Source organism: Lissotriton helveticus, chromosome 3_1 (assembly GCF_964261635.1).
Source record: "Lissotriton helveticus chromosome 3_1, aLisHel1.1, whole genome shotgun sequence".
In the NCBI taxonomy this organism is placed as follows: domain Eukaryota; kingdom Metazoa; phylum Chordata; class Amphibia; order Caudata; family Salamandridae; genus Lissotriton; species Lissotriton helveticus.
The window spans coordinates 669,494,280-669,519,423 of NC_136061.1; the positions used below are offsets into that span (position 1 = coordinate 669,494,280).

Below are 25,144 nucleotides of genomic sequence, written 5' to 3' on the forward strand. Positions count from 1 at the left end.
AGTAACTAAAGTAACTTTTGCTATTAAAAAAGGTTGTCAGTGTGCCAAGTTCCCATATTGGCTCAGTGTGTGTTATGCCTGTTTTCTACCTTTGGCAGAGAATGCTCTGCGGAGCTTGTTGGAAGCCTTGACGAGTCCCCCCTATGCCCCGACGCAGCACCTGGAGAGGGAGCAGGCTTTAGCCAAGCAGTTTGCTGAAATCCTCCACTTCACCCTCAGTTTTGACGAGCTGAAGGTAGGTCACATCATTCCCTTCACCCTCCTGTGGCCAGTGAGCTGATGACACTCACGGATGGTGACTTTCATAAATGTTGTCCTTTACAAATGTCAGCGAGCCTTTCGCACAAGTGCGGTCCATCACAAGGGCAGGGATCATGTCACACATATGTTGTCCTTCCACAGGTTTAGCAAGTCTGCCACATGTGATCCTTCACATTAGTCTATGACACTGTCACACACATACGGTCCTTCACAAGGGTCAGCGAGAATGTAACACAAGTGTTGTTCTTTACAAGGTCAGTGATCTTGTCATGCATTCAGTGCTCTTCACAAGGGTAAATGATCCTTCCAACACGTGACGTCATTCATATGGGTCAGGGAGACTGCCACCGCCACCGTCCGGCCTTCACAGGGGTCGGTGAACCTGCCTTACACATGCTGTCCAGTATAAGGGCCATCCAGTCTATCACACATGTGCTGTCTTTCTCAAGGTCATTGAGCCTATCGCTTAAGTGATGCCCTTCACCAGGGTGAACTAACTACCCTCCTTCACAAGTGAAAGTGTACACAACGTGGATGCTGCTTTTCACCAGGGTCAGCCAACATAATACAAAACGTGTGTTCTTATTTACAAAGACCAATGGATATATCACATATACATGCGATGCAGTGAGTTTTTCTCACAGATAAGTGTTGGTGAAAGTATCACACACGAGGTACAATAAATCTGTTACATAGACAAGAGTCTGTGAATCTGTTACACCTGTAAGGTATTTTCTTCCCAATGGTTTGTGAACCTGGTACACCGCTGTGGTTTTGTGACAAGGGTTTTTGAACCTGTCACATTCATGTTGTGAGTTTTCACAGAGTTTGGTGAGCGAATCACCTATGCTGTGCCCTTCATGAAGGTTAACAAACCAATCTCATATGTTTCTTTCACATGGGTTGGTAAATATATCTCATGTGCTGTCTTTGTAAATGAGGGTCTGAGACACATTCTCTGCTTCTACGCCAGAGTCATTCAACCTATCAAATCAAGGGCTTCCCTTTCAGACAAAGGGGATTGGACTATCACACATTTTGCCTTCTTCATCAGTTGTGCTTAACCCATATACATGCAATTCTTTTTCACCAGAGTCGAGGAACCGAACCTCTGAGAATCGCAGTCCTTCTTCACCAGTGTTGGTGAACATTGCACACTTGTGTTCCTTCACCAGGGTCGTTCTCTCCACAAATTACAGTAGCCCATGGTCTGCGAAGATATCCTGCCCCACACCATGTAAGACTACACTCTCCTGTCATACCCGCAGACATCTCGAGCGCCCCTCCCTCAAGCCAGCGACGACCAGTCCCTGAGCTGTAGGCATGTGTCTAGTAAGAAAGGAAGGGGACAAGGCTTCTGGTCAGTTTCTGATGCCCCACTTTCTCTCTCGCACAGATGACGAATCCTGCCATACAGAATGACTTCAGTTATTACAGACGGACCATCAGCCGGAACCGGATCAACAACTCCCAGGTAATGAGGCATGTATGGTTCTCACTGGCCACGTACATAACTGGCCATACAAGCCACTGTCCCCGAATCGCTCCTGGCTGTACAGGAAGCAGCCCTTTTATCCCACATGCCAGCAGGGTGTCATGTTGCTGTCGCTTACTAAAACCTTCTCATGTTTCTCTCTCCCTGTGCCACGCTGCCTTGTATAGTTAGATGCAGAGAGCGACGTTAACAACGAAATGGCCAACAGAATGTCGCTTTTCTACGCAGAGGCCACCCCCATGCTGAAAACCTTGAGCAACGCAACCACAAAGTTTGTTTCAGAGGTAAGAGTGGCCGAGGGACAGGAGTGTGAAAGGAATAGAGTGTGGGGAACAGTATAAGCCAGGGGAGAGAGTACAGTCCTTAAATTGTCTTGTGCTGGTGGTTGAAGGCGCTGGGCACAGGCACTCATTTTTTAGGGACAAGACCTTATGTTTTTAGGTCTCGCCTAGGCAGCACTTGCGCTATCTCTTCTATGCCATGGAGTATTGAGGATATGGACATGAAGACCCGCCCACTTTCCCCCCATCTTTTTAATTGGCTCTTGTCATTGTCTTTTGTGAATGGTGGCTTTTCATTGTTCAATAGGCTTAGTAGTCCCTCCTTAGTACCGCCTTTTCTCTTCTTGTAACCTCAAATGAAGACACGCCCTATTACATGTGTTGTTACTCAGTACCTTTTAATGACAGCCTTGGCTCACTATTTTCTTAAATTGCTTTGTCCTGCCTGCTGTTACAGCCAGAACACACTATCTTGCAATGCTTTTTAAAAAATGAATTTATCCAGCGCTGCATGCCTTGGCTGGAATAATGGCAGCCAAGCCTTTGTTTTGGTTAGTTGCGATCTGATGTGGCTGCACACCTTTTTTCCTCTTTATTTACTTTGGTTACAATGGCGGCACCCACACTTTAGCTTTTAACATCTTAAGCTAAAGCGCAGGTGCAGCGATTTTTTCAAAAGTAAAAAATACCAAAAAAGATATTTTTTTCTATTTTTTTTTTACCTGTGAGCCAATCACGGCACCTGTGCTTTAGCTTAAGATGTTTAAAGCTAAAGCGCAGGTGCCGCCACTGTACAAAAAGTAAATAAATAGAAAAAAAAGCGTGCAGCTGCCATTTTTTTCTATTAGTTCACTTTTGTTACAATCACGGCACCCACAGGGACGAAATAAAAACCTGAAAGTGTGAAGTAGTATCAGGGAGTGGAGGATGGTGGAAGGACGATGCAGGAAGGGGTCTCAAAAAGACTAAGCAGCCTTGGTACATGACAGCAGACTGCTAAGAAATACTCTTGGCCCTTGCACTATTTTTTATAAACTATATAGCATGTTGGGGACACTGAAGACCTAATGAAGGGAACCTGGGGCAGTTTGCCTGGGATGTTGAGCTTGTACACGTAAAGAAAACTGAAGGGACCTGTAGGTAAGAGCCAGCAGGCAAGGACGGAGAGGAAGGGACTCCATAATAGGATGATAGAACATTTAAGGAAGAATGAGGATGAAATAAGGGAAGGAGGAGGGGGGTAGTACGGGTCACTAAAATGTAAATTGATACTTGTATAGCGCACTACTCACCCGCAAGGGTCTCAAGGCGCTTGTACGAATACCGCTGTGGAACCCATCCTGGCTTTCCCTGTGAGGTGTCCACTCCTGGGAACCCCCAAGGTGGAGGCCAGGCATCCTTAGCGTTGTGGGAGCCGTTGTGGAGATTAAGCAAGCTATTGCTCAGAGTTGCAGAGTGGGACTCCATGATTGGAATAGGCACCGAGGCGAGAATTATCAGGTCCGTGGAATTTTGAGCCCAAGACCTGCCGAGGCGGGGAATTGAACCCTGGTCCCGGGCTAGACCTCTGCATCAGGGTCTGCGGCTCTAACCATTGAGCCACACTTCTCCACATAAGGAACAGTAGAGGAGGGCAAGGAGAGAGGGAAGAAATGGAGAGAAGGCTAATAAACAGTTGGTGGAGGGAAGCGAAGAAGATGAGGCACGTGAAGAATAGGAAAGATGTAAAGTGCGAGGAAATGATGGAAAGTGCACAGATGGGCCAATGTGATAGATGTGGGTTCACATTTCAGGCCTTTCACGGATTTCTCTGCAACCAGAACCGGAAATTGATCTACGTGGGGCTGCTTTGTTGCTGTGTGCATATGCACCTTCTTCATTAGTGCAACGATCCATGTATGACAAATCCGTGTGCCCCTGCTTCCTTGTACACCTTTTCTCACTGCTTGATCCATATGTCCGCCTCATCCCTGTGTGCACTTGTTAGGTCGAAGCCTACCAGACAGGACAACACAGCTCTCTCATTTGCTAAAGACATATTGAGGACATTCAGAAAGCTTCCCTGGTAATGCTTACCATTGGCTTTGTGGTTTGTAACTCACATTTGCTTGCTTTCTATTTGCTTGCTCTATTTGTTTTAGGCTGTCCAGCTCAAGTTCACCCCTTCCGTTGCCCAAACCCTATTTATTGAATTCTTCCACCAGTGCCTGATTTCTGTAAACAGGCCTTTAAATCTTATTCTTATTTTGTCACATTTGCTGTGCATTCAAAGATAGGTCAAACGTCGGGCACTGTCTTCCAGGGATCTTGGTTTTTACTTTTTGTTCTCTGACTTCAAAGTGAGAGGATTTATGTGACAATCATGCTGGCTACTGGGGGTTTGCTTGAGGAAGGCTGCAGTATGTTTTTTTTTCTAGCACACAACAAAATTTAAATGAACTGTGCAGATATTTCCGAATTAGAAAAGCACAAATGAGGCACATTTTTCGGGTAATTCTGAAGTGTGGTGGAAACAAATATTTTAATATGATCAAAACAAATCAATACACTTGGTGATTACATTTCCACACATTATTGTTTGTGCGCTGTACTTTTATCATTAAAACTGTATGTCAGTGCAAATGTAATTGTGATTTGGATTGAAGATTTGTTTTGTCTGTAAAGGCAGTATGCTAGAACAACATGCATACTTCACTTTACTCCACTCTACTCTGCCTCACTGCAGTCTACTCTGCACCATTCCACACTACACCATTTCACTTTACATCTCCTAAAGCTCAATCACCTATGCTCAGGAACCCTCACTCGCTGGAGCAGGTTGCACCTATCACCAGGGAAGCCTTCTCCAACCTTCTAAGGAAAGTGTGATCTGTGTCTTCTAGAGACTGCTACCCTCCGCACATATTAAGGGAAGCCTTCCTCACATGTCCGGATCCCCCTCTTGTGCTTCTGAATAACTCCCTCAACCAGGACATTGTTCCCAAGGCATTTAAAGAAACAGAAATTGTCCGCATCTTGAAGAAAACAGGGCAGACCCTTTAGCTCTCACGAACTACCGCCCCATTTCACTGCTTCCCTTTTTTGCCAAGGTTCTGGAAGCCCATGTGGTAAGCTGCCTCAGCACCATTATTGAACATTCACAGTATCTCCACCCCCATCAGGCGGGCTTTCTGTCCTACTCACTACACAGAAGCTGTCATTTTGACGGTCATAGACGAACTTAGGAAAGGAGCTGACAAGGGCACCACTCAAGCCCTGGTACTTCTTGATCTCTCTGCAGCATTCGACATGGTCAACCTTGAACTCCTGCCGACAATGCCAGTAACACCGGGATTCAGGGCCTGGCTCTTAAATGGCTTGTATCCTTTCTGGAAGACCGCTCTCAAGCTGTACACCTCTCTCATCTCTCGTCCCCTAACGTTAAACTGATCTGTGGGGTGCCGCAGGGTTCTTCCCTCTCACCGCTCCTTTTTAACCTGTACGTACTTCCCCTTATTCGCTCCCTCGGCGAAAGGAAGGTTTGCACCTTCAACTATGCTGACAACCTCCAATTGAACTTTGATATCAATCAGTCGGCATCCTCTGTCTCCAACTTCCAATCCTCCATCTGCTACATTAGCGACTGGATGAACAGCAACCACCTGAAATTGAACCCGGATAAAAATGAGCTGAACTTAGTTGGCAGGCCATCTAACCCCTGGAACTCTAACTTCTGGCCAACCAAAGGGGGTAAGCCCCCCCTCCTCCCCTGTTGTTCAACCAAAAGCCCAGACATCGCCATCAACTGTGATGCCCAGGCTTTTGGTTGAACAGATTGGGACAGCAGTTTCTTCCTGTTTCTTTCAGCTTCGAAGGATCAGGAAGATCAGCAGATTCCTAACCACTGAAGCCCTCACCCAAGTAGTATTGGCCTTATTCATCTCCCACATTGACTATGCCAACTCACTCTGCATTGGCATTCCAGCATATCAATCAAAACTACTACAACTGGTGCAAAACCAGGCAGCCAGACTAATCTACCATCAGCCTAAATGGCACCATGTACCCAGTTAATGAAAGGATTACACTGGCTCCCGGTAGCCGAATGCAGCGCATTTAAGCTGGGCTGCATCACCTTTAAAGCTCTTCATGGCAATAGCCTGGTGCTTGTATCCTCTCGGGTAAAGAGTTACGTCCCCTCTCAGGACCTTAGGTCTTCCCCTCTGACTCTCCTAGTTGTCCCATCCTTTAAATGCAAGAAATTTGGAGGACTAAGATGTGCAGTCTTGGCCGCTCAATTCTGATAATTCTCTCACTTTGGACATCAGATCACTGACCTGGCTCTTCCTCCAAGCATATAACTAATTCACTTAAGAGGTAGTGTCACTTGGACCCCAGCACCATCAAACCGTCTGGTGTACGTGCGCTTTAGAAGTTCCTTTAACATAACATAACCATTCCACTCCACGCCACTCCACACTGCACTCTACTCTGCACCTCTCCAATCTATGCCGCTCTACTCAACACCACTCTACTTTATGCCAATGACCTTTACCCCACACTACCATACTGTGCACCACTGCACTCTTTGCCACTGCGCTCTATACCACTTCGCTCGGCACCACTCTACTCTACGTCACTCTACAACACTGCACCCTATGCCACTGTTGTCTAGGTCAGTGCACGTTACACCACTACCCTATGCCACTAAACTCTACCCTGCACCTCTCCACTCTACGCCACTTTACTCTACTCTGAAATAATCTGCTCTACGCCACTCCTATTTATGACACTATACTCCATTCTGTGCCACTCCACTATATGTCACAGCATTCCACTCTGCACCACTCTATGCTATTTCGCTCGACACCATTATTCTTTGCCACTGCACTTTACCCTGCATTACTCCAATCTATGCCACTTCACTTTACTCTATGCCACGCCAATCCAATCTACACCACTGTGGTCTGTGCCACTGTATTATAAACCACTGTGCTCTACGCCAATGTTCTCAACACGACTATACTCCACTCTACAAGACTCCATTCTACTCCACTCACTTCCACTCGACTCTCCAACACTCTACCCCACTCTATGGCACTTTACAACACTATTTCACTCTGTGAAACTGTGAAACTCCCTCTATGCCACTCCATGCCACTCTACTCCACTCTATTGAACTCTACACCACCTCACTCTACTTGATGTAGTCTTTGCTAACTAGGTTACAGCACTCTGTACGGAGGAGCATGAGTCATAGTAAGTTTTGGGTGGGGAGCAAATTATATTTAGAATATCCTGTTTTAGGTTTGAACCTATAATAACTGATAAAACTCCACCAAAAGGGAAATAGCCATCACCAGTGTAAACATATAAACACTGAAAAAACACCTGCACAACCACAAACTAAATGCTATTCAAAGAAAGGAAAAGTAGAGTGAAATAGTTATTTTATTTCTTCCTGTAGGGGCCAATACAATGTAACTTTGTTATAGAACGTAGCAGCAAGAATGACTGGGCAAACATTATTCTGCTTGAGTTTTGTTGTTTAGGAATGGCACAAAAAAATAGATTTTTCTTCTTTTTGCTTTTTTTTTACTTTTGTCGTAATTGGTCTAAAGATGCAGGGTTTAGAAGCATATTTAAGGCCTTTTAAATTATTTTATAAATTGTAGAGCATCAGGAAATAAACGAATCATATTTGATATTTTGCCTATGTTTGATTCTTTCACTGATAGGTAAAATGGCTGGGTTCATAAGAATCTTTCCCAATTTGTACATCACATTTACATACAGAGAATGTGTAAAACCCCTTGATACATCAGCCCCCTTTTCTAGTGAGTCAGTATTGATAGTAGGTAAATTGCCAAACACCCTAGGCTATTAACATTCAATACAAGGTGTAATGACAGCTATATGTGGAAAGAGTGCTGTCACCAAGCATCTGGGATAGTGGTGAAACATGACACCAGACTTTTGGAAAACATGGAACGCAGTCTCACTTGGAATGCTGATGCAAAAAGTTCTTACCAAGTTCAGCAAAGACTGGAGTGAAATTGTTTGTGTTAACAGTGATTCAGCTATGTATATGAAAACGTTGTGTGATGACCTGTCAAAATGGATACCTGAGCTGAAGTGCTTCCCTTTAAGAGATCCTTGCTACTTGGTAGATGGTATGCTGAAAGCATCTTTACACTCTTCAGAGTTATTGAAGAATGCTGTTGACTTTTTAGTCCATTTGTGTGTACTGTTTTGTCATGCGCTGGAACTAACATGCTAATATTTCTAATTTTGTGCTTTGTGTGGCATCAAAGAAAGAGTCATCCCAACTGTGTCTTTTAGCTGGGGTTCTCAGACCTAGGGGCCATGAATTCTATATTATCCATGTGGCAACTGTTTACAGAATTGTTTCTGAGTGATGATGCCAAAGGGAAGAAATATGAGGATCTTCAGTCGCCTATTGATAGTTATGTGAAAATAACTACACTCTGCTGCATTCTTAGGGGCATATTCTCAAGGAGCTATCGCCAAGTTATCAGCACTTATTCGCAGCCAAAGTCGTAAATTTAAATTTAACTCCCCATTCACAAGCAGGTGTTAAAAACCCATATCACCAGTTTACCTGCGATAGCAGAAGCAAAAACGATCGCCACAGAAGACCCTGGCAACTATCGCTAATGAGATGCAGAGTAGGCGTTCCCGTGTAAAAAGCCACGACAACACCACGTCACAACATTCTCGATCACAAAACAGGCGATAAGGCGCGTTAGCAGCAGGAAATTAACACCTGCTCTGACCAGATGTAACGTCGGACTACAACCTGCACCAGAAAAGGGAGCCCAGCCCAGAGCCACACCTGAAGAACACCAGATGCCATGGAGCCAACGATCATGCAGCGTGGACACCAAAGAGGGCCACAACACCCACCGCCACCACCCCCAGACCACCCCCCACCACCGCCCCTACCGTGGGCACGCCCCACTTCCCCCGGACCATGAAATAGCACATCAACGTCACGAAATCATGAACAAAAGCATTTGCATGATGTCACACCTTTACCGCAATTAACATACATGTGAGTACAGAAAATCTGATTTATTCATTCACCAAGTCCAAATAAAATATCACAATCAAATTTGTCTCCAAACAACTATTTAGAAGAGTAATGGCAGGGCATCCCTGGACAATCTGTAAGTCACAGCCTGCAAGACAATATCGAAGATAAGAAGGTGTGTCAGGCACTCATCAAAGGACAGAGAGAGAGAGAGAAAGAAAGAGAGAGAAAGAGAGAGACTGAACAAGGAGCGCAAGGCCACTCGGGCCCTTGGCTCATTCATACATGCCAACTGGTGCGTGTGTTTCGCAATTGGTGCACCCCAAATCTAAGGCCTGGTATCAATGTCAGCGCGAAGGCCATATCACATTCAAGAAATGCAAGCAGTAGTCAGACTAAAATTAGGTATGAAAGCTCCTTTGTCTCAATACACAAGGCAGAAGGACAACCGACCTCCTGACCTTGGTCTTGAATGCGGCTGGCACACCCTGCGTGAGATACCATACCATGCCATACCAGACTCCGACTCCCACACCACGAACTGCGCTAATGAAAGACCAATGTGTCCACACACCAAACACTTGTTCCTGCCCAAGCTACACCTGCAAGTGCTGCCCTTGACACATTGGTAAAAAACAACCCATACGTCCAAACGTTGCACACACATATGACTCATTGTCCACAGCTGTGGCATATCGTCCACAGAACTGCCGCCGATTTGAGGATTGCCTGTGCTACGAGACCAACAAACGCAAAGGCAACCCATTCCGGGCACATGCACAACCCCTGTCACGTGGAACTGTACCATGCACAAATGCGTCTGTTGGGATCACTGCCAGTGGCAGTGTTACAAATCAGTTTCCGTCTGAGTTTCCGTCTTGCCTACGTCACATGCTTCCAGCCCTGGTTCCACTGTCGATCATGCACATTCGAGCGGCCCATGGAGGTCTGCCTATCCAACGCAACGGTAGCTGAATTAGATTATGACTTTACTGTGCGCCCCCTGTTGGCTCAAGAACAAGAGTGTCACCAGGATACCCGTGCATGGGATGCCTTGATCTTTGCCGTATGTGCTGGCAGTTGTGCATGGGAGATTGCACAACTCCTCGTGTGCAGTGACCACATCGAGGTGCTCCCCTATTGGTCTGTGTTGTGGATTGGTGAAAAGGCGTGGACGGAGCACATCTGCCCGGACCAGTTACTGGATTGGCTCTCCTTGAACTCGACAACGACGTACTCTTGGAACAGATTGCTCATGAAGCTGCAATCGCATTCATGGACGAGTAACTACGTTCCTGCAGCTACATCTGATTGTCACCCACAGCACAGGTCCCCACACTTTGTTGGGTCTTGGGGAATGCTCACATAACCCACAAGAGTGGACATGTCTGCCTTCGCCTGGACTCGGAATGCATGTTCATGGATCTACACGTGTGTACACACACTGGTGGAAGGTGATGCAGTCCCATGTGCGGAGCTGCACAGCATCCTTTGGCAACGTTCCCAATTCGGACATACTGCTGGGGAGAGTACACACATGGCAATGTAGAACGACATGTGACCTTATAGGACCCTTTCAACTGCTCACGGTCAGCGGATCAGGCAGTTGGCACAGTGCGGTGGTACAGCACCATCAGATCCCATGGGCTGTAAGTCGTGTCCCCTGACACTGGGCACTGAGCATACGCCAAACAGCATATGAATTGTCCAGCAAGGCAAGGTGGGCTGTTGCATCCGTAATGATTTGTGTTCATCTTTGCCTCCCCATTTCTTGCACCTCGACATGTTCCTACGCTACCTGTAAGTGTCTTACGCATTTCTCTGCATGTGTGGCCCTTGCCTTGCCCGTACTGACACGCACATGCTAATAAAGTCTACGTAACTTCACTAGTGTTCAACTGTAATGAGTGTTGATTAGAATGACAATTTGTGTGCCTCAATGAGCATTGTCCATACACAGGGAGGAACTGACTGACGCATGTACAATGGGGGTGGGTCCTTTTTGACAGCTCCACCGCTGTGAGCCAGACATTGTGTTTGAGATAGTTGCTGGCAAACCTATACACTTACGTGTCTTCAGCAATGTGAGTATGGTGTCCAACTTCTGGCCATGTAGAGCAATGTTATCCATCAAAAGAGACTGTGTCCATAAAGATGTGTGTGAGTAGGCATGCGAAGAGACGACCTGTTGTCACATGTGATGGGGGACACCACTTCTGGCTTGCTACTGATTATGTAATTTCTACACACAGCCCTATTTAATACATGGACCTGGGACTACGTTGGGGGATTGCGAGATTGTTGTTCATGTGCAATGAGGCCCCAGCTAGTTCACACCTTCACAGTCATCTAATTGGCCATGTGGGTCAGGGTCAAACATGCACATTGTCATCATTTACCAGGGTGTACCGTTCAGTGCAATCAATGTCCCTACATTCATTCATACTTTTATACTTGAGTGAACATAGACATAACACAACTGTGTGATTTTGAATGTTTAATTCACATTCTGGGGAATTCCGGAGCTGGAGCAGTATATAGCCATGCTAAGCCCACATTACATTGTTGCCCAGTGGCGGGCCAACCAGAGTCCTTTGGGGAATGAATAGTGAATTGGAAGTGGAAGAGTTCAGTCCGCAGCCTTTTTGCTGTGTCATTGGTAACCAGAGCAGCTATGGCAGTCCATATCGGGTTCCAGGTGAATGTCACAGAGTATTCCAGGGACAGTGGGAGGTGTTGTCCCAGGGCATGATGCATAGGGCTGAACCAGGCAGGGACAGGCCATATGGCGGGAATGGATGCTACTGCCTCCTTTCTCACACAGTCATTATCATCCACATCTTACTCCTATGATACATCTTCTATGTCCGGTGTGTAGGGTGTGTGTGGGGGTGTTATGGCTGCATCACTGGGTGCCACTGACACATCAGGGGTCGGAGATGTGTGTGTCGAATTTCCCGCAGCAGTCATCTGGGACAGGCTCAGTGGCAGCAATGGCAAGATGAGGAACTGCAAGGCATGGAATATCCCGGCTACATCTCACTGGTGTTCTGCTGTGGCAACCATACTTCCAGCCTACATCAGCTCCATGGTCTCCATTGTCCTGCACTTCTGTGCCAACTCTGTGCCATCATCGGTGGTGCCTGACTGACTAGACAGTTCTTGTATATGAATAATGGCTCCAGCGTTGTCAGCCAAGGAGTGTCGGAGTGCATGGTGGACACCCACTGTCCATGTCCTTGTCCATGTAAGTGGTCCCTGATGGGACTCAGACACCCATGTATGGCATCGAGTTTGGCTGTCACGAGGTCGAAACCCACCTGCAGCTGATCAGCCATCACCTCCTGGCAACCCAACACACGGCGTTGGAATTCCATGTGTTGGTCGTGGGGGTCCTGGTAGACCGCTGTGGTGGTGTGTTCTTTCATGCTTTGTGGTCTATGCAGGGGGTGGGGTCACCTCGAGGCAGCAGGGCTGCCCTGCTACTGGGGGTGGGGTACGGAGCTGCCCATTAGCCGTTGGAGGGTGTCTGAGCATATGTGCAGGATGTCATCTTCATCATCACTGATGAGATGTGTGGTCTGCTCTGCAGGAGGTGTTGATTGTCCCTCTGCATTGTTAAGGGGAGATGCAGGTTAACAGAGTGTCCCATGTATGTTGACGCTTTGTAGATGTTTACATACAGACTGCATGACAATGTACATTGTAACTGTTTTGGTGGAGCTGGCTATTTGATGGGAGACAGTGGACATTTAGGCTACATGACGGATGTGTGGTTGTACTCGTACATTATCATCTCACAGTGTCATGCAATGCCAGATGTGAGTGGCCAGTTACTACGCAGGCCACCTCAATGTCGACTTGTGCACCATGTCAATTATTTTGACTGCAGCCATGCTATCGGTCATGCAGTGTCACTTGCATTGTTAGTGTGGCTCATGGAGCTGCTGCTTTTCTGTATTCTGCACATGTGCATGGGTAGGTTGTGGCATTGTTAATATGGAGGGGGCCCATTTGTGCACATTTTGGACGTGGGCCTACTTGGTGTTTCTGTGTGTGCTGCAGTGTGCCAAGGGTTTCAGGGACATGTTCCACTATCATTGTGCGTGTGCAGTGTGCTACACATGATTGTGCCTCTGTACCATTGTGCCCATCTCCCTCCGACCACCCAGTCCCTAGTCGTTACTCACCCTGTTGCTGTTGATAAGGTGATTTCGAGCTGAGTCCAGGCCCCCAACTCCTTGCACCCTCTCCACACTGATGACTGTGGCTACCATTTCCTCCAGCTCATCCAGCTCCTGCTGTGGCGCAGAACTCCCACCTCCAGTCGCCCTTTGCTTCCTTCCTGTTGGTGGCGAGTTCCTGTTTGGTCTGGCTTTCAACATCATGCCAGCGCCTCTTTCCGTATGTGTTCCCAATGACGCAGTGGAGGTGACGAACAGTTGTTGGTAGTGTTCAATCACCTCGTGACGATAATCTATTCTTCCTGCGGACTAAACCCAGTCTTCCTCTTCTCCTTCCCTTCCCCGTACACGGGGTTCCTGGCTGGTCCTCTGTGGGGCTTGTGGGGTTCGGGTTGTCCTCCGCACTCGGTCCAGCACATCCATGGTGCTACGCAGTTGGCTTTGGTGAGTTTTTTTGTTGCCTTTATAGTGCATTTTCCTGCATGACGTGTGGGAATTGCAGGCCTGTCGCTGGTTGTCGCTGATTTTTGTATTGTGATTTGGGGCATTGCATCTTTTTTCGCGTTCGTGTTTCACATTTGTTCGGGGTCGTGTTACTTTTGGGGCGGTCATTTGGCGCGTTATCCTGCTACTATCGCATGGTGTCGTAGAGTTGGGAATAAAACGTTAACACAGTGTTATTTTGTCGTGATAGAGTGCTGTGTGAAGAGTTGCGTTACGTTAATTTGGCAATGGTTATCACACGTTCTTGAGCATATCCCCCTTAGATTTTTACAGGAAAGCATGACTGCTATAGCGGACATAACAAAAACTAGAGTCTGAAAATACACTTGTCTACCAAGTGTTCAGCATAATTGATGTAGATGTGAAACATCTCCTTGAGAATAGGGTGGGCGACACTTTTAGTGTGCCTATGGCACTGCAACTTGTTCCATGTTAAAGTTATTGCCACTTGGTAAGTAAAGAAATGTGGAGGAGCAATTCAGGACATTTTATTTTACAATGTATGAGAAACGGCTTGAAATGATGCATAGAAATTTCCTTTCACCAACCATGGCATTTGAAGTCAATGAAGCCTCACAGTGGTACTCTGCACAAGTTCTAGATCCCTTCCATAAAGGGGGATTTTCTCAGGACTTTAAAAAAATGTGCTGCTTCATTTTTTACCACTTTAATAACTCTGAGGGTATATGCGCCCAGTTCAAAGCATTTGTTGCAGAACCTGTCCCCGGAGAATCTAAATCTTCAGGTGCACCACTATTGGCATGGAAACTATGTCAGTGGCCAGAGTTAGCAAACTGTGTACTAGCAGTTTTGGCATTGCCCGTCTCAAGTGCCAATGTTGAGAGGGCTTTTTCACAGATAAAAGTTTACATGGGAAGGCAAGAGCGAGCACGGATACCCAAAGTCTCACTGAAGAAGTACTGTATGGTGTACTCCAATAAATTTGATTTGTATTTGGACCACATATGCACTGTACGCACACTGTCTATATACAATGCACTATCAGTGCAGAAAGTAAGCAATAATAAAAGAAAAATGTTCCATAAACACCAGAAAAACACTGCTTCTGTTGTTTTTAATGGAGCAAAAATGTGTAACATTGATAACCACTGTTTTTTAAGGTATTGTAATCACTTGAAAACACTGACAAAACCCCACCATAACTTACCAAAAATAGAAACTGAAAACAGGAAAGCCTAATTATAATTAAGGCTCCCGTTTGTCCGTTTTAACGGATTTATACATATAAATACAGACGGAAAAATATTTTCTTTCCATCTGTATTTATAAATAGAAGCAGAAAAATACAACCAAATGGGATTCCGAGAATCGTTCGGCAATCCGTGCTCCAGCCCTGGGCCCAGGGTTGGCTGCCATGCCCCTCTTTCTGATTGCAGGGTATGCCTGCCCACATTAACACCTGCTGGGCCATTAATCTCTGGCAGGGGCCTATTTAACACTTAAATGGCCTTTTAAAGACCTTCAAAGTACTCGGGTGCGGCTGCGATAAACTCATGTTTGTGTGTGCCCTGGAAGCGGTCTCAGCCGGGCCGATACACAAAGGGGGCTGGGGCTGAAGCCCTTTGAGCACAATGGGTGTTGCGCGCCAGTCTCTAGCATTTCACCCAAAAGAGAGGCAGCCAGGTGTGTGCACACTGCAAGAACGAGTGATTCACACCTGATCTTGCACACACTGCGTTGCTGTATAGTTTATTAAGAGTACTCAAATGTGCCCCCACAGGCAGGTGCACATCTTGCAGCACCTCACCGAAAAATGAGGTGCCCAGGTCTGTGCCCAGCAGCCTTGAATAGAACGCCTAATTCACCAGGGCATTCATTTGCGCACCCGGAGGCAAAGGCTGTGCGCCCTATGATCGTGGCTGGTGGCTCCAGGGGCAATCTGTTGCTACCCACCTAGTAACTCCCTGGGCAGCAGCCTCATAGTGCCTTACATCAGCATTGCTCTGGAAGCGCAGTGCTGACAGGCACGCGTTTTTGCTGCCACCATTGCAAACTTTCACTGATGCCAGTAGTGAGCATTGGTGCACACAATTACGTGTTCTCTCCAAATTCAGGGTTTAAATTACATTAAATGTACCTAAATGTGCCCTCTTGGGTTCATGGGTGCAGAGGTTGAAGCTGTTGATTTCAGGGACCACCCCTGCTTGGCTAAAGGGGCCCTTGTAATAGTGACAGTCCCTTCGCTTTGTGAATGTTCAGCCTTTGTTTTCTGAATGCAGACAACCGACTGTGTCAAACATGAAGGCGATGAATTGAAAGTGCCTTTCAGCACATCTAACCCGGGCCAAAGTGGGAGCACATGTTGTGTGAGTGCTCCGTGCCCCAGAGGGCAGGTGCATTCCACGCTCGTGTGCATGTAGCAAAGGAATTCGGAGGCGAAACTGCAGTCATGTCATGTCCTCTGCAGGCCACCGTAGTTGGCAGAGGCGCAACTAGAGCCAGATTTCAGGCGGCGGGGGGCTAATTTCAGGTCACTGAAAGAGCACAGGTGCACTTGTCTAAATTCTCAATGTGTTTACATTTAATAATCATGGCTAATGACAGTGTTTTCAATATGTAACACAGCAGCAGCTCACTAATACTGCAAGCAATCTCTGTGGCAAAGTTTTCAGATTACTTTATTGTGTTTACTTAATTTGGCGCATATATACATATAGCTAAACCTATAAAAACTGTGTGCACTGTCTATTTAAATAAATGTGGAAAAATACTAGCTGCAATGTCTTTATTTATTTGCGACAAAAAAATACAGATATATACAGATAAAATGACAAAAAAATAAATATGGATAAAATTTCGACGGAAATATTTTTTAAAAATACCATAAAACCAGGAGCCCTTATTATAATTTAAAGTCATAACCATAACTTTAGAATTGGTAATGTTTGTGTAGTTTGTTTGTTTTGAATAGAAATAATAAATGAAGTTTTCCTAACTATAACTAATCTTTAACCTTTGTTTTTTCAGTGAATTCGTGTTTTTGAATTATTTAAATATATAACAAATTAGGAGTGTGTTTATACCACAATCTGACATCTGCAAAGCATTATTCATTCAAAACACTGCAAGTACATCCTACTCCTTGCTGTCTTCTTCCATTCTCTTGTAGTTTGTCTTTACTCCTGGAGTCTAGATGTATAGATCATCTCCCAGGGCGTTCCTACTGTGTGTTGTTCCCCTATCTGTCCCCCTCCCATGTGCTTAGCTTCAGTTCCTAAACTGGTAGTAAATCAGCTAATCCTCTATAACCCATGCGTCTCAAGTCCCCCAAATCATCTCATATTTTTTTCTCACAGCCTCTGTGTCTTTGGACGTCTTGTTCAATGATTGTACAGCAGGTCATACCCTGTTCCCAATTTCGGAAGGATGGTGCTGCGTCACATACACACTTTTGCGCTATGTCTCTTTTGGATATCGTATATCCCATATTCATCAAGGTCTTCTGATATCTTGTAAGATCTAAGGGCTCTCATATTCCCAGCAGAGCCCGCTGGGGTGATAAATTGAGGTTTGCTCCCTCAGCCCCCGCCAGAGATATTGACACCCTCATTCTCAAAAAGGGGTTTATCACAAGGCAGTGCCCGCAGGTGTGAAAAAAGGTACCCTTGTAACCTTCCCAATGTTATGAAGTAGTGTCCTAGTGTAGTACATTCTGTGGAGCACTTTAAGTTGAATTTATTAAAAGCTAGTTTTATGGTCCCCTCGGCTAGGAAATTTAACGTACCTTGCCAGTCGTCTTCATCAAATTCCCCAAGGCCACGTTCCCAACTGTTTTTAAGATGTATCAGTGGTCCCAGAGTATTCTGCATTAGCATGCCATACGTCAACGATATTAATTTATGTTGAATATGTCCATCTAATAACCGTCTCCCCAACGGGCAAACCTCCTGGTTTCCTCTTCCGGATCTATTCTGTGGGTGATGGCATGTCTAAGTTGACTATACTTTAACCACCGTGTAAACAGCATTTTATACTCCCTTTGAACATGTTCAAATGGGACAACCCCATTGGAATCCCACCATTGGTGTGTGTGCAAACACCTATTCTATACCGTCCTAGAAAGCCCTGAAGAGCAATTACCCTTTTTAATGTTGTGCCTTCCCACAGGGGTGTGGCTGTTTTGAGCCTCTTATCCCACTTCATCTCTCTTAAGAGACCATTCCACGTGTCTCGTACCGTAATCATAGCCTGGCAGGCTCCTGCATGTAAGCAGCCACCATATAGCAAATATGAATGATCTCCCATCACCATCCGTCCACCTTGATGGCCGGATCATCCCTTTCCGGATACACCCAGTCATTTACTACCTTGACCTGTGACGCTTCATAGTATTCCTTCAGATTTGGTATAGCAATACAGCCATCATATTTTGCATGTTGCAGGGTCTGTAAGGCAATATGGGGTTGCCCCCACCCCCGTCCAGAGTAGCGTCCGCAATAGGCCATCTATGCGTGGAAAATGGTTTGGATCATTTATTAGGGCAATTCTGCAGAATGTATAGCAAGCGAGGCAGTGCGGCCGTTTTGAAGATGGCTGCTTTACTCATCAACGACATGGTTAGAGTGCTCCAATGCCTGATGTCCTTCTCCAGTCTTTGTAGCAACGATTCAAGGTTAGCACAGGCATGAGAATCTGCAACTCTTGTTATCCACATTCTCAACTATCTAAAGCTATGCAGTTCCACCCATATTGCTAAGGGCAGCGGGCATGCCCCCAGAGGAAACAGGAGAGACGTCTTCTAATTAATGGCAAAGACCGAGATCTCTCCAAATATATGAAATATTTCACCGATGCAGGCAATTGTTTGATCTTTGTGGGTTAGGTAAAGCACGATGTCGTCTGAATATAGAGATATGCCTTCTTCCCATCACAAGTGTCCCATCCAGCCATAGATTCTGGCATCCACCCTCATGAGTTTCACCAATAGTTCCATTACGAGGTCAGAGAGCATTAGGGAACGAGGACATCCCTGTCTCATTCCCCTCCCAAAAGGGAGACCTTTAGACATATATCTGTTAACCTTTACCCTAAGTCAGGGGTTCTGATACAATGATTTAATTCAGTTAATGTAACATGGTCTGAATCCTATTCATTCACGGAGCAAAAATAAATAAAGCCATTCAAACTAATCAAATGCCTTATTGGCATCTAGGGACGATACCGTCCAGGGGGTTGCCTCCATCTCTTGCTCGCGCAATAACATTATGAAGCCGCAGCAAGTTTAGCTTGGTTAATCAGCAGGGCAGGGCATTAAGCCCATTTTGTCCAAGTCTACCAAGTCTGTCACTACAGTGCAAACCCTATTGGCCAAGACTTTGGCCCGCATTTTGGTATCCACACTAAGCAGTGAAATAGGCCGATATTTGTGCTGATTTCCTGACCTTGGGTATCAGCACAATGGTGGCCATTCGTAGATCATCCGGCAAGGACTTTTGCCGAAGCGCATCTTGAAACATTCAGAGCATTGGTTTGACCACACCCTGCCATTTTACTGAAGAATTTTTCAGGCAGTCCATTGGGGCCCTGGGCTTAAACAGCCTGCATCTGAGTGAATGTATTTACTATTTGCGTTTCAGAGATGTTTCCCTCCAGCCTTTCCCTTTGTTCTAGAGTCAGGGTCTTAACTCGGCAGTCTCTTACAAAGCACTCATTTCTTTCATCAAACCTCCAGCTCTGGATGCATAGAAGACAGCCATGTATGGCGCAAAGGCTTCTGTGATCTGTCAACTGTCCCTGAGCACCTTTCCAGATTGCAGCTGCAGTCCCCTACTATGCAATAAATTGCCAGCTTTGTCTTCGGCTTCATAAGTACATTTTTGCTTGGTCTGTAGGGACATTTTGACTTTGTGGCGTGCTACTTCCTTATATTCCATATGTTTTCTTTCTAACTTCAGTGCCAAGGACGGGGTCGGGCTGAAAGTGTATTGATAGTCAAGGATCCCGATCTCTTGTTTTGGTTGTTGTAAGCGCTGCAGACGTATCTTCTTGTCCCTTACGTGCCCCGCAATCAGCTTCCCTCAAAGTGTGGTCTTGCATGCCTCCCATACTATAATGGCACTCTTCACTGAGCCTCATTCATGCTGAAGTATAATTCTAATGCCTTATCAAGTACCTTTACCACTGACTTATTGGCCAGTCTCCAGGTGGCCATCCTCCAACTCCGGAGCTCCCCATTCCTCCTAGTGACAATACTGAACCTTAGAGGGAGACTCCGAGATCCCCCTTACCAAATACTTGGCTTCAGAGAATCTACCTACATTGTCTCTCGGAGTCAGAACATAGTCTAGTCTGGAGGACATCTTATAGGAATGCGGGTAAAAGGAGAAGGTCAGCTCTCGTCCATGAAGGGCCCTCCAAATGTCAGTTAATTCATAAGCCTGCACAAAACCCTCCAGTTTCCCAATTTTGGCCTCCCCTTCCTGTTTGGTACCATGTCGAGCACAAAATTGAAGTCTCCTACTATAATTGTAAAGGGCATTGGGAAACTAGCCAGCAGCTCCCGCAATTTCTGTAGCGTCTGTGTTTGGAGACCTGGCGACACATATACATTCAGAAGGATCACCGTCTCCCCCCCCATTCACCTTGTACAGCTGTATAGAAGCCTGCCGCATCCAACCATGTGTGGAGGACATGAAAGGGTAGATAATTCTTAAGTAGAATGACCACCCCTCTTGAACCTTACGAGTACTGTGCATAGGATGCCAACCTATGTCACCATCTACCAAAAAGGTTGTGCAGTCCATCTACCAAATTAGTTTCCTGGAGAAATATCATGTTGGTCCTGTATCTAGTGAAAACTTTAGTCACTAGGCCTCGTTTTACCTTATTACATAGGCCGTTAAGGTTCCATGAGGCCATGGTCAAGCCCTTGCATACAGTGCAATGGTGTGTCGTACAGTGGAGTGGCTGGACATATAGTGGAGTAGAGTGTTGTTCAATGGAGCAATGTAGAGTGGAGTGGTGTGCCGCACAGAAGAGTGGAGTGGTGTGTCAGAGTGGCGTGTCATTGAATGGAGTGCTGTGTCATACAGTGGAGTAGATTAGAGTGTAATAGAGTAGGGTAGATTGTTGGAGTGGTGTGTTGTACACTACAGTGGCTTGGACTGGAGTGGAGTGACATAGAGAGGAGTCGTGTGTTGTGGAATGTCGTGTGGTAGAGTGGAGTGGCATGTCAGAGCGGAGCAGCATATCAGAGTGTCTTAGTGTGAAGTGACATGTCGTACATTGGAGTGACATGGCGTAGAGAGGAATGACGTACAGTGGAGAGGAGTGAAGTGTCATAGTGTGGCATGTTGTAGAGTGACGAGGGGGAGAGGTGTGGGCAGGGGAGAGGTGTGGGCAGGGGAGAGGTGTGGGACAGCGATCAGAGTGGCTGACTCCAGAGCGTGGGGCTCACAGTACGATCCCCGGTGCCAGTGGCAGCTCAGCTCAGCACAATGTGACTCTGGGGTTGGGCAATAGCTCACTTAATCTCCTTGATGGCCCCCACTATCTTGAAACCTTAAGGGGTGATATGTTCGGGCTTTTCAAATATGGATTGTTGTTGTTATTGTTGAGTGGCATGTTGTATAGTTGAATGCCATGTCCTAGTGGAGTATCGTAGAGTGGAGTGTCACACAGCAATAGCGTGTCACACAGTAGAGTGATATGTCAGAGTGGGATGGCATGTCTTGGAGTGGTGGGGCACTGAGTGGAGTTGTGTGTCATAGAGTGGAGTGGCGTGTCATGGAATGTCTTAGAGTGGAGCATCCTTGACAGGAGTGGTGGCGAGTAGTGTTGTGAAGTGTCATAGAGTGGAGTAGAATGCTGTAGAGTTGAGTGGCATAGAGTGTCATAAAGTTGAGTGGCATACCATAGTAGTGAAGTAGAGTAGTGTGTCAGAGTACAGTGAAGTAAAGTGGGGTGTAGTGGAATAGAGGGAGTTGCATAGAGTGTAGTACTGTGGAGAAGAGTGTCAGAGTGAAGTAGCATCGAGTGGAGTAGAGTGCGGAGAGGCAGAGAGTCTTGTAAAGTGTAGTATAGTGTTGTAGAGTGGAGTAGCATAGAGTGGAGTGGCATAGAGTGGAGTGGTGTGTTGTACAGTAGAGTGGGTCATGGTGGCAAGTCATACAGTGTCCTAATGTGAAGGAGTGTGGAGTGGTATGTGGTACTACAATGGAGTGGCGTGTTATACAGTGGAATGTGGTAGAATGAAATGTCATGACGTGGCATGTCGCAAGAGTGGAATGGCATACAGAGATGGAGGTCATGAGGTATAATTTTCAATCTCTTTGTAATGTCTTTGAAGAAGCTGTATTGCTTTCCAAAATCAGCAAAGTCTCTATGGTTGATGGTGTTATTTAGTACTATGGGGCTGTGTTTATAGTCCACTTTCTGTTAATAACCAATCGCATTATGCTTTACTTCTTAAATGTATTTCTTATAAAGTTTTCTATTGGCTTTCATTGTCATGTGACCAGAAATGTGTGTTTTAGATGCCTTTCAAATACTTGTAAAATGCCATTGCTGCAGACTAGTTTTTCGTACCTCATTTTGTTTTTTTTTAGTATTGCGCTACATTAGTAGCCCAAATTGTATATAAGTAAATAATTGTCCTCCCCTCAAAATTTAGCTGCTTATATTATGTACTTTCCTAATGGCCAATTATCTAAATCTATAGATATTGGTTATCTGCTGCTGTCATCCTCATTCTTGTATGTCAGTCGACCTGCAAGATTGTTCGGGTTTGGCTTGTTGGGAAAAGTTTCATATTTTTGGGCCATGGGGCACGCCAAGAAAACAGATGTTGAAAATGATTTAGGTTTGAAAGGAGTTGAAATAACATGGATTGGTGAAAGATGTTTGAAATGGAATTAGTTACTCCCTCTACTTTCCTCCGTTAGTGAATGGGACCATCCCCACTTAATGGTTATCCACTGTGGTGGCAATTGAGATGAAGGAGACATTTTCCATCGCAATGTCTATGTTTCTGAACACACATTTTGTGTTTTCAAATATTTGTCAGAGACAAAAGTGGAAGTGGGCTACTCAAAATGCTGCTAAGCTTGAAAAGACTCAAAGTGATGTCAACAAGACACTATCAGCTACTTCGAGATCATCAAATGTCTTCCATTTTTCATTTGAATATCAAATATTCCAATGCAGCACTGTATCGTGCAGCACTGTATATGTACCAGATGGTGTATATTTTATAACTATCTTTTCCTTTCAAACCTAAAACTTGGTTTGAACTACATATTTAAATATGTCAAAATAGGGTGGCTCTTAAAAGAGCCTTTTTAAAATATTGTCTAGTTTTCTTTCCTCACTTATAAAGTTTTTGGGTATTTCAGTAAGTAATGCGGTACTTCTTAGATAGTTTTGCAAGAGTAATCTGTAAACATTTTAAAAAATATATAAATTGATAAAACTATTTTTCCCTACCTCTACAGAATCTGCTAAAAAGCTTAATTCCTTCCTCTTAATTAAATCCACAGTAATAACCTATAGTTTACATTAAAGCACAGTACAAAGGAAAAGTGTGGTCTAAACAGTATGGCTGCCTTTTCATTTTGCAATGGCTTAGATCACCCAATAATATTGTGTTTAATCATCGCCATGTACTGCGATATACTCCGACCTAATATGTCACTAAGTTTTTGTCCCTTTTTACTTAAAAACTACTGAACCAATGTAGATCATTTAACAGAAAGGACACTTTCTATGCCATAAACTATATTCCTGACAAATTTCCTGAAAATCGATTTAATCATTTTAACGCTACGCCAGTCTAAAAAATCTATGGAAAATGCATTGATGGGAAAATGTGTTTTGGGACCCCTGTGTTTTTTTGTGCACCCCTCTAAGCACCGGGAAACTTTGCATTTTAAGGCAATATAAAAAAAGTAATAGGTCTGCAAAGTTTCGCTGAAATTCATCAAATGGTGGTAAAGTTATTACCAATTAAAAACATCTGAGAAAGTCATATCTCTGAAAATCCTAACTATACTTACAGAGTGGCTACCGCCACTCTATAATAAATATAAATATATATATATTTGCATTCATACAGTACAGGCAGTCAAGTAGTTAAATAAAAGCAATAATTATCATGTTATAATTAAAAAGCTGAATAAAATACATTATATTATGAGTATTACAAAAAGGAATAATACAAATATGGACCTTTCTATCAGTAGCAGCAGTGGAGACGAGAAAGAGTGAAAGAAAATGTTGCTGAAAGCGAGTATTCTCTGAGCGAGGTTTTAAACACCAGCATCTTCAAGCTCTGTCCAAGTTGCCGATCAATAGTTTTGTTCTAGAAAGAACCTGGATCGCCCTGGGGTGTATGGTGGCGAAATGTAATATTGCAAAGAAGTGGAGAGGGGCGGCTGGACCTAGACTTCGAGAGTGGGAAGAGAACATGGATTGGTGCATGCAGGACGAAAGAGTGATTTATGAAGGGAGAGGTTGTGCTAAAAAATGGACCAAGATCTGGGGGTCTTGGAATAAAAGTAGGGGAATAATATGTTTGTTGTTTGAGGATTCGCCCTTACATGGGGAACAATGAGAGGTGGGACCTACAATACAGGCTACCGATAAGTTTGTATCTATTGTATTTGACGTGTAGCCTGTAATGTGAAGGAACTGTATTCATGGACATGTACTTTAACAATGTATTATTGACAATAGTAGCTTGCTTCCAATTTTCAATAAAAAGAATTAGAAAAAAAAAAGTTCTGTTCTAGTTTTGAACCCGAAGCTGGCAACAAGGATCCCAGGGCGGGGTAAGAACCCAAGGGTACAGCGCAACAGGTTTTCAGGTGCATCCTCAGGGGGTTACGCATCCTTGTTCACAGTTACAGCATTCAGACTTGCCGACCCAAGCTCAGAGTTTCGGGTGCTGCTGGATTCTCAGCACTATCTCATGCACCCGAAGTATACTACTCACTTCAGTGCGTCTGTTACCTGCAAGAAACTGATTTCTGTGTGCTCCAGTTCAGGATCCGAAAGTACCTGATCCCTAGGTCCATGTATTGGCTTTAGCTCTACACCCCTATCTGCAGAGCCACTCGAATTATGTGGCAGGGGAGAAGCAAATTATGGGTTAGGGTTGATCATAATTCAGTGCATTTTCTGTAAACATTACTTTATTTGTCATATCTACACATGTTAACATTAGATAACCTCATTATTATTCGTTTCTGGCCTAAATATTACAATAAAATGAAATGTTACCTGCCACTATACAGCAAAGGGCTTGCAACTCTGTGGCAAGTAGTCTGGCAGTGTCTATTGTTAATTTTGATCTATTTGAACAAGAAGCAGTGTTTGTCGTCGAATTCTGAAAATTATGCAGTGCATGAAGGATTATGTAGAAAGCGCG

At 45.0% G+C, this 25,144-nt stretch overlaps 1 protein-coding gene across 10 annotated transcripts in view; it reads left to right on the forward strand.

Moving 5' to 3' along the window:
• Positions 1–25,144, forward strand: part of LOC144822836 (CYFIP-related Rac1 interactor A-like) — a 193,267-nt gene that overhangs the window by 94,079 nt on the left and 74,044 nt on the right. For all 10 annotated transcript variants that reach the window (XM_078680777.1, XM_078680778.1, XM_078680781.1 and 7 more), the window contains 3 exons: positions 99–235; positions 1,658–1,735; positions 1,924–2,040. In XM_078680777.1, coding sequence (XP_078536903.1) covers positions 99–235; positions 1,658–1,735; positions 1,924–2,040 — 332 coding nt within the window. The remainder of the gene's footprint in view (positions 1–98; positions 236–1,657; positions 1,736–1,923; positions 2,041–25,144) is intronic.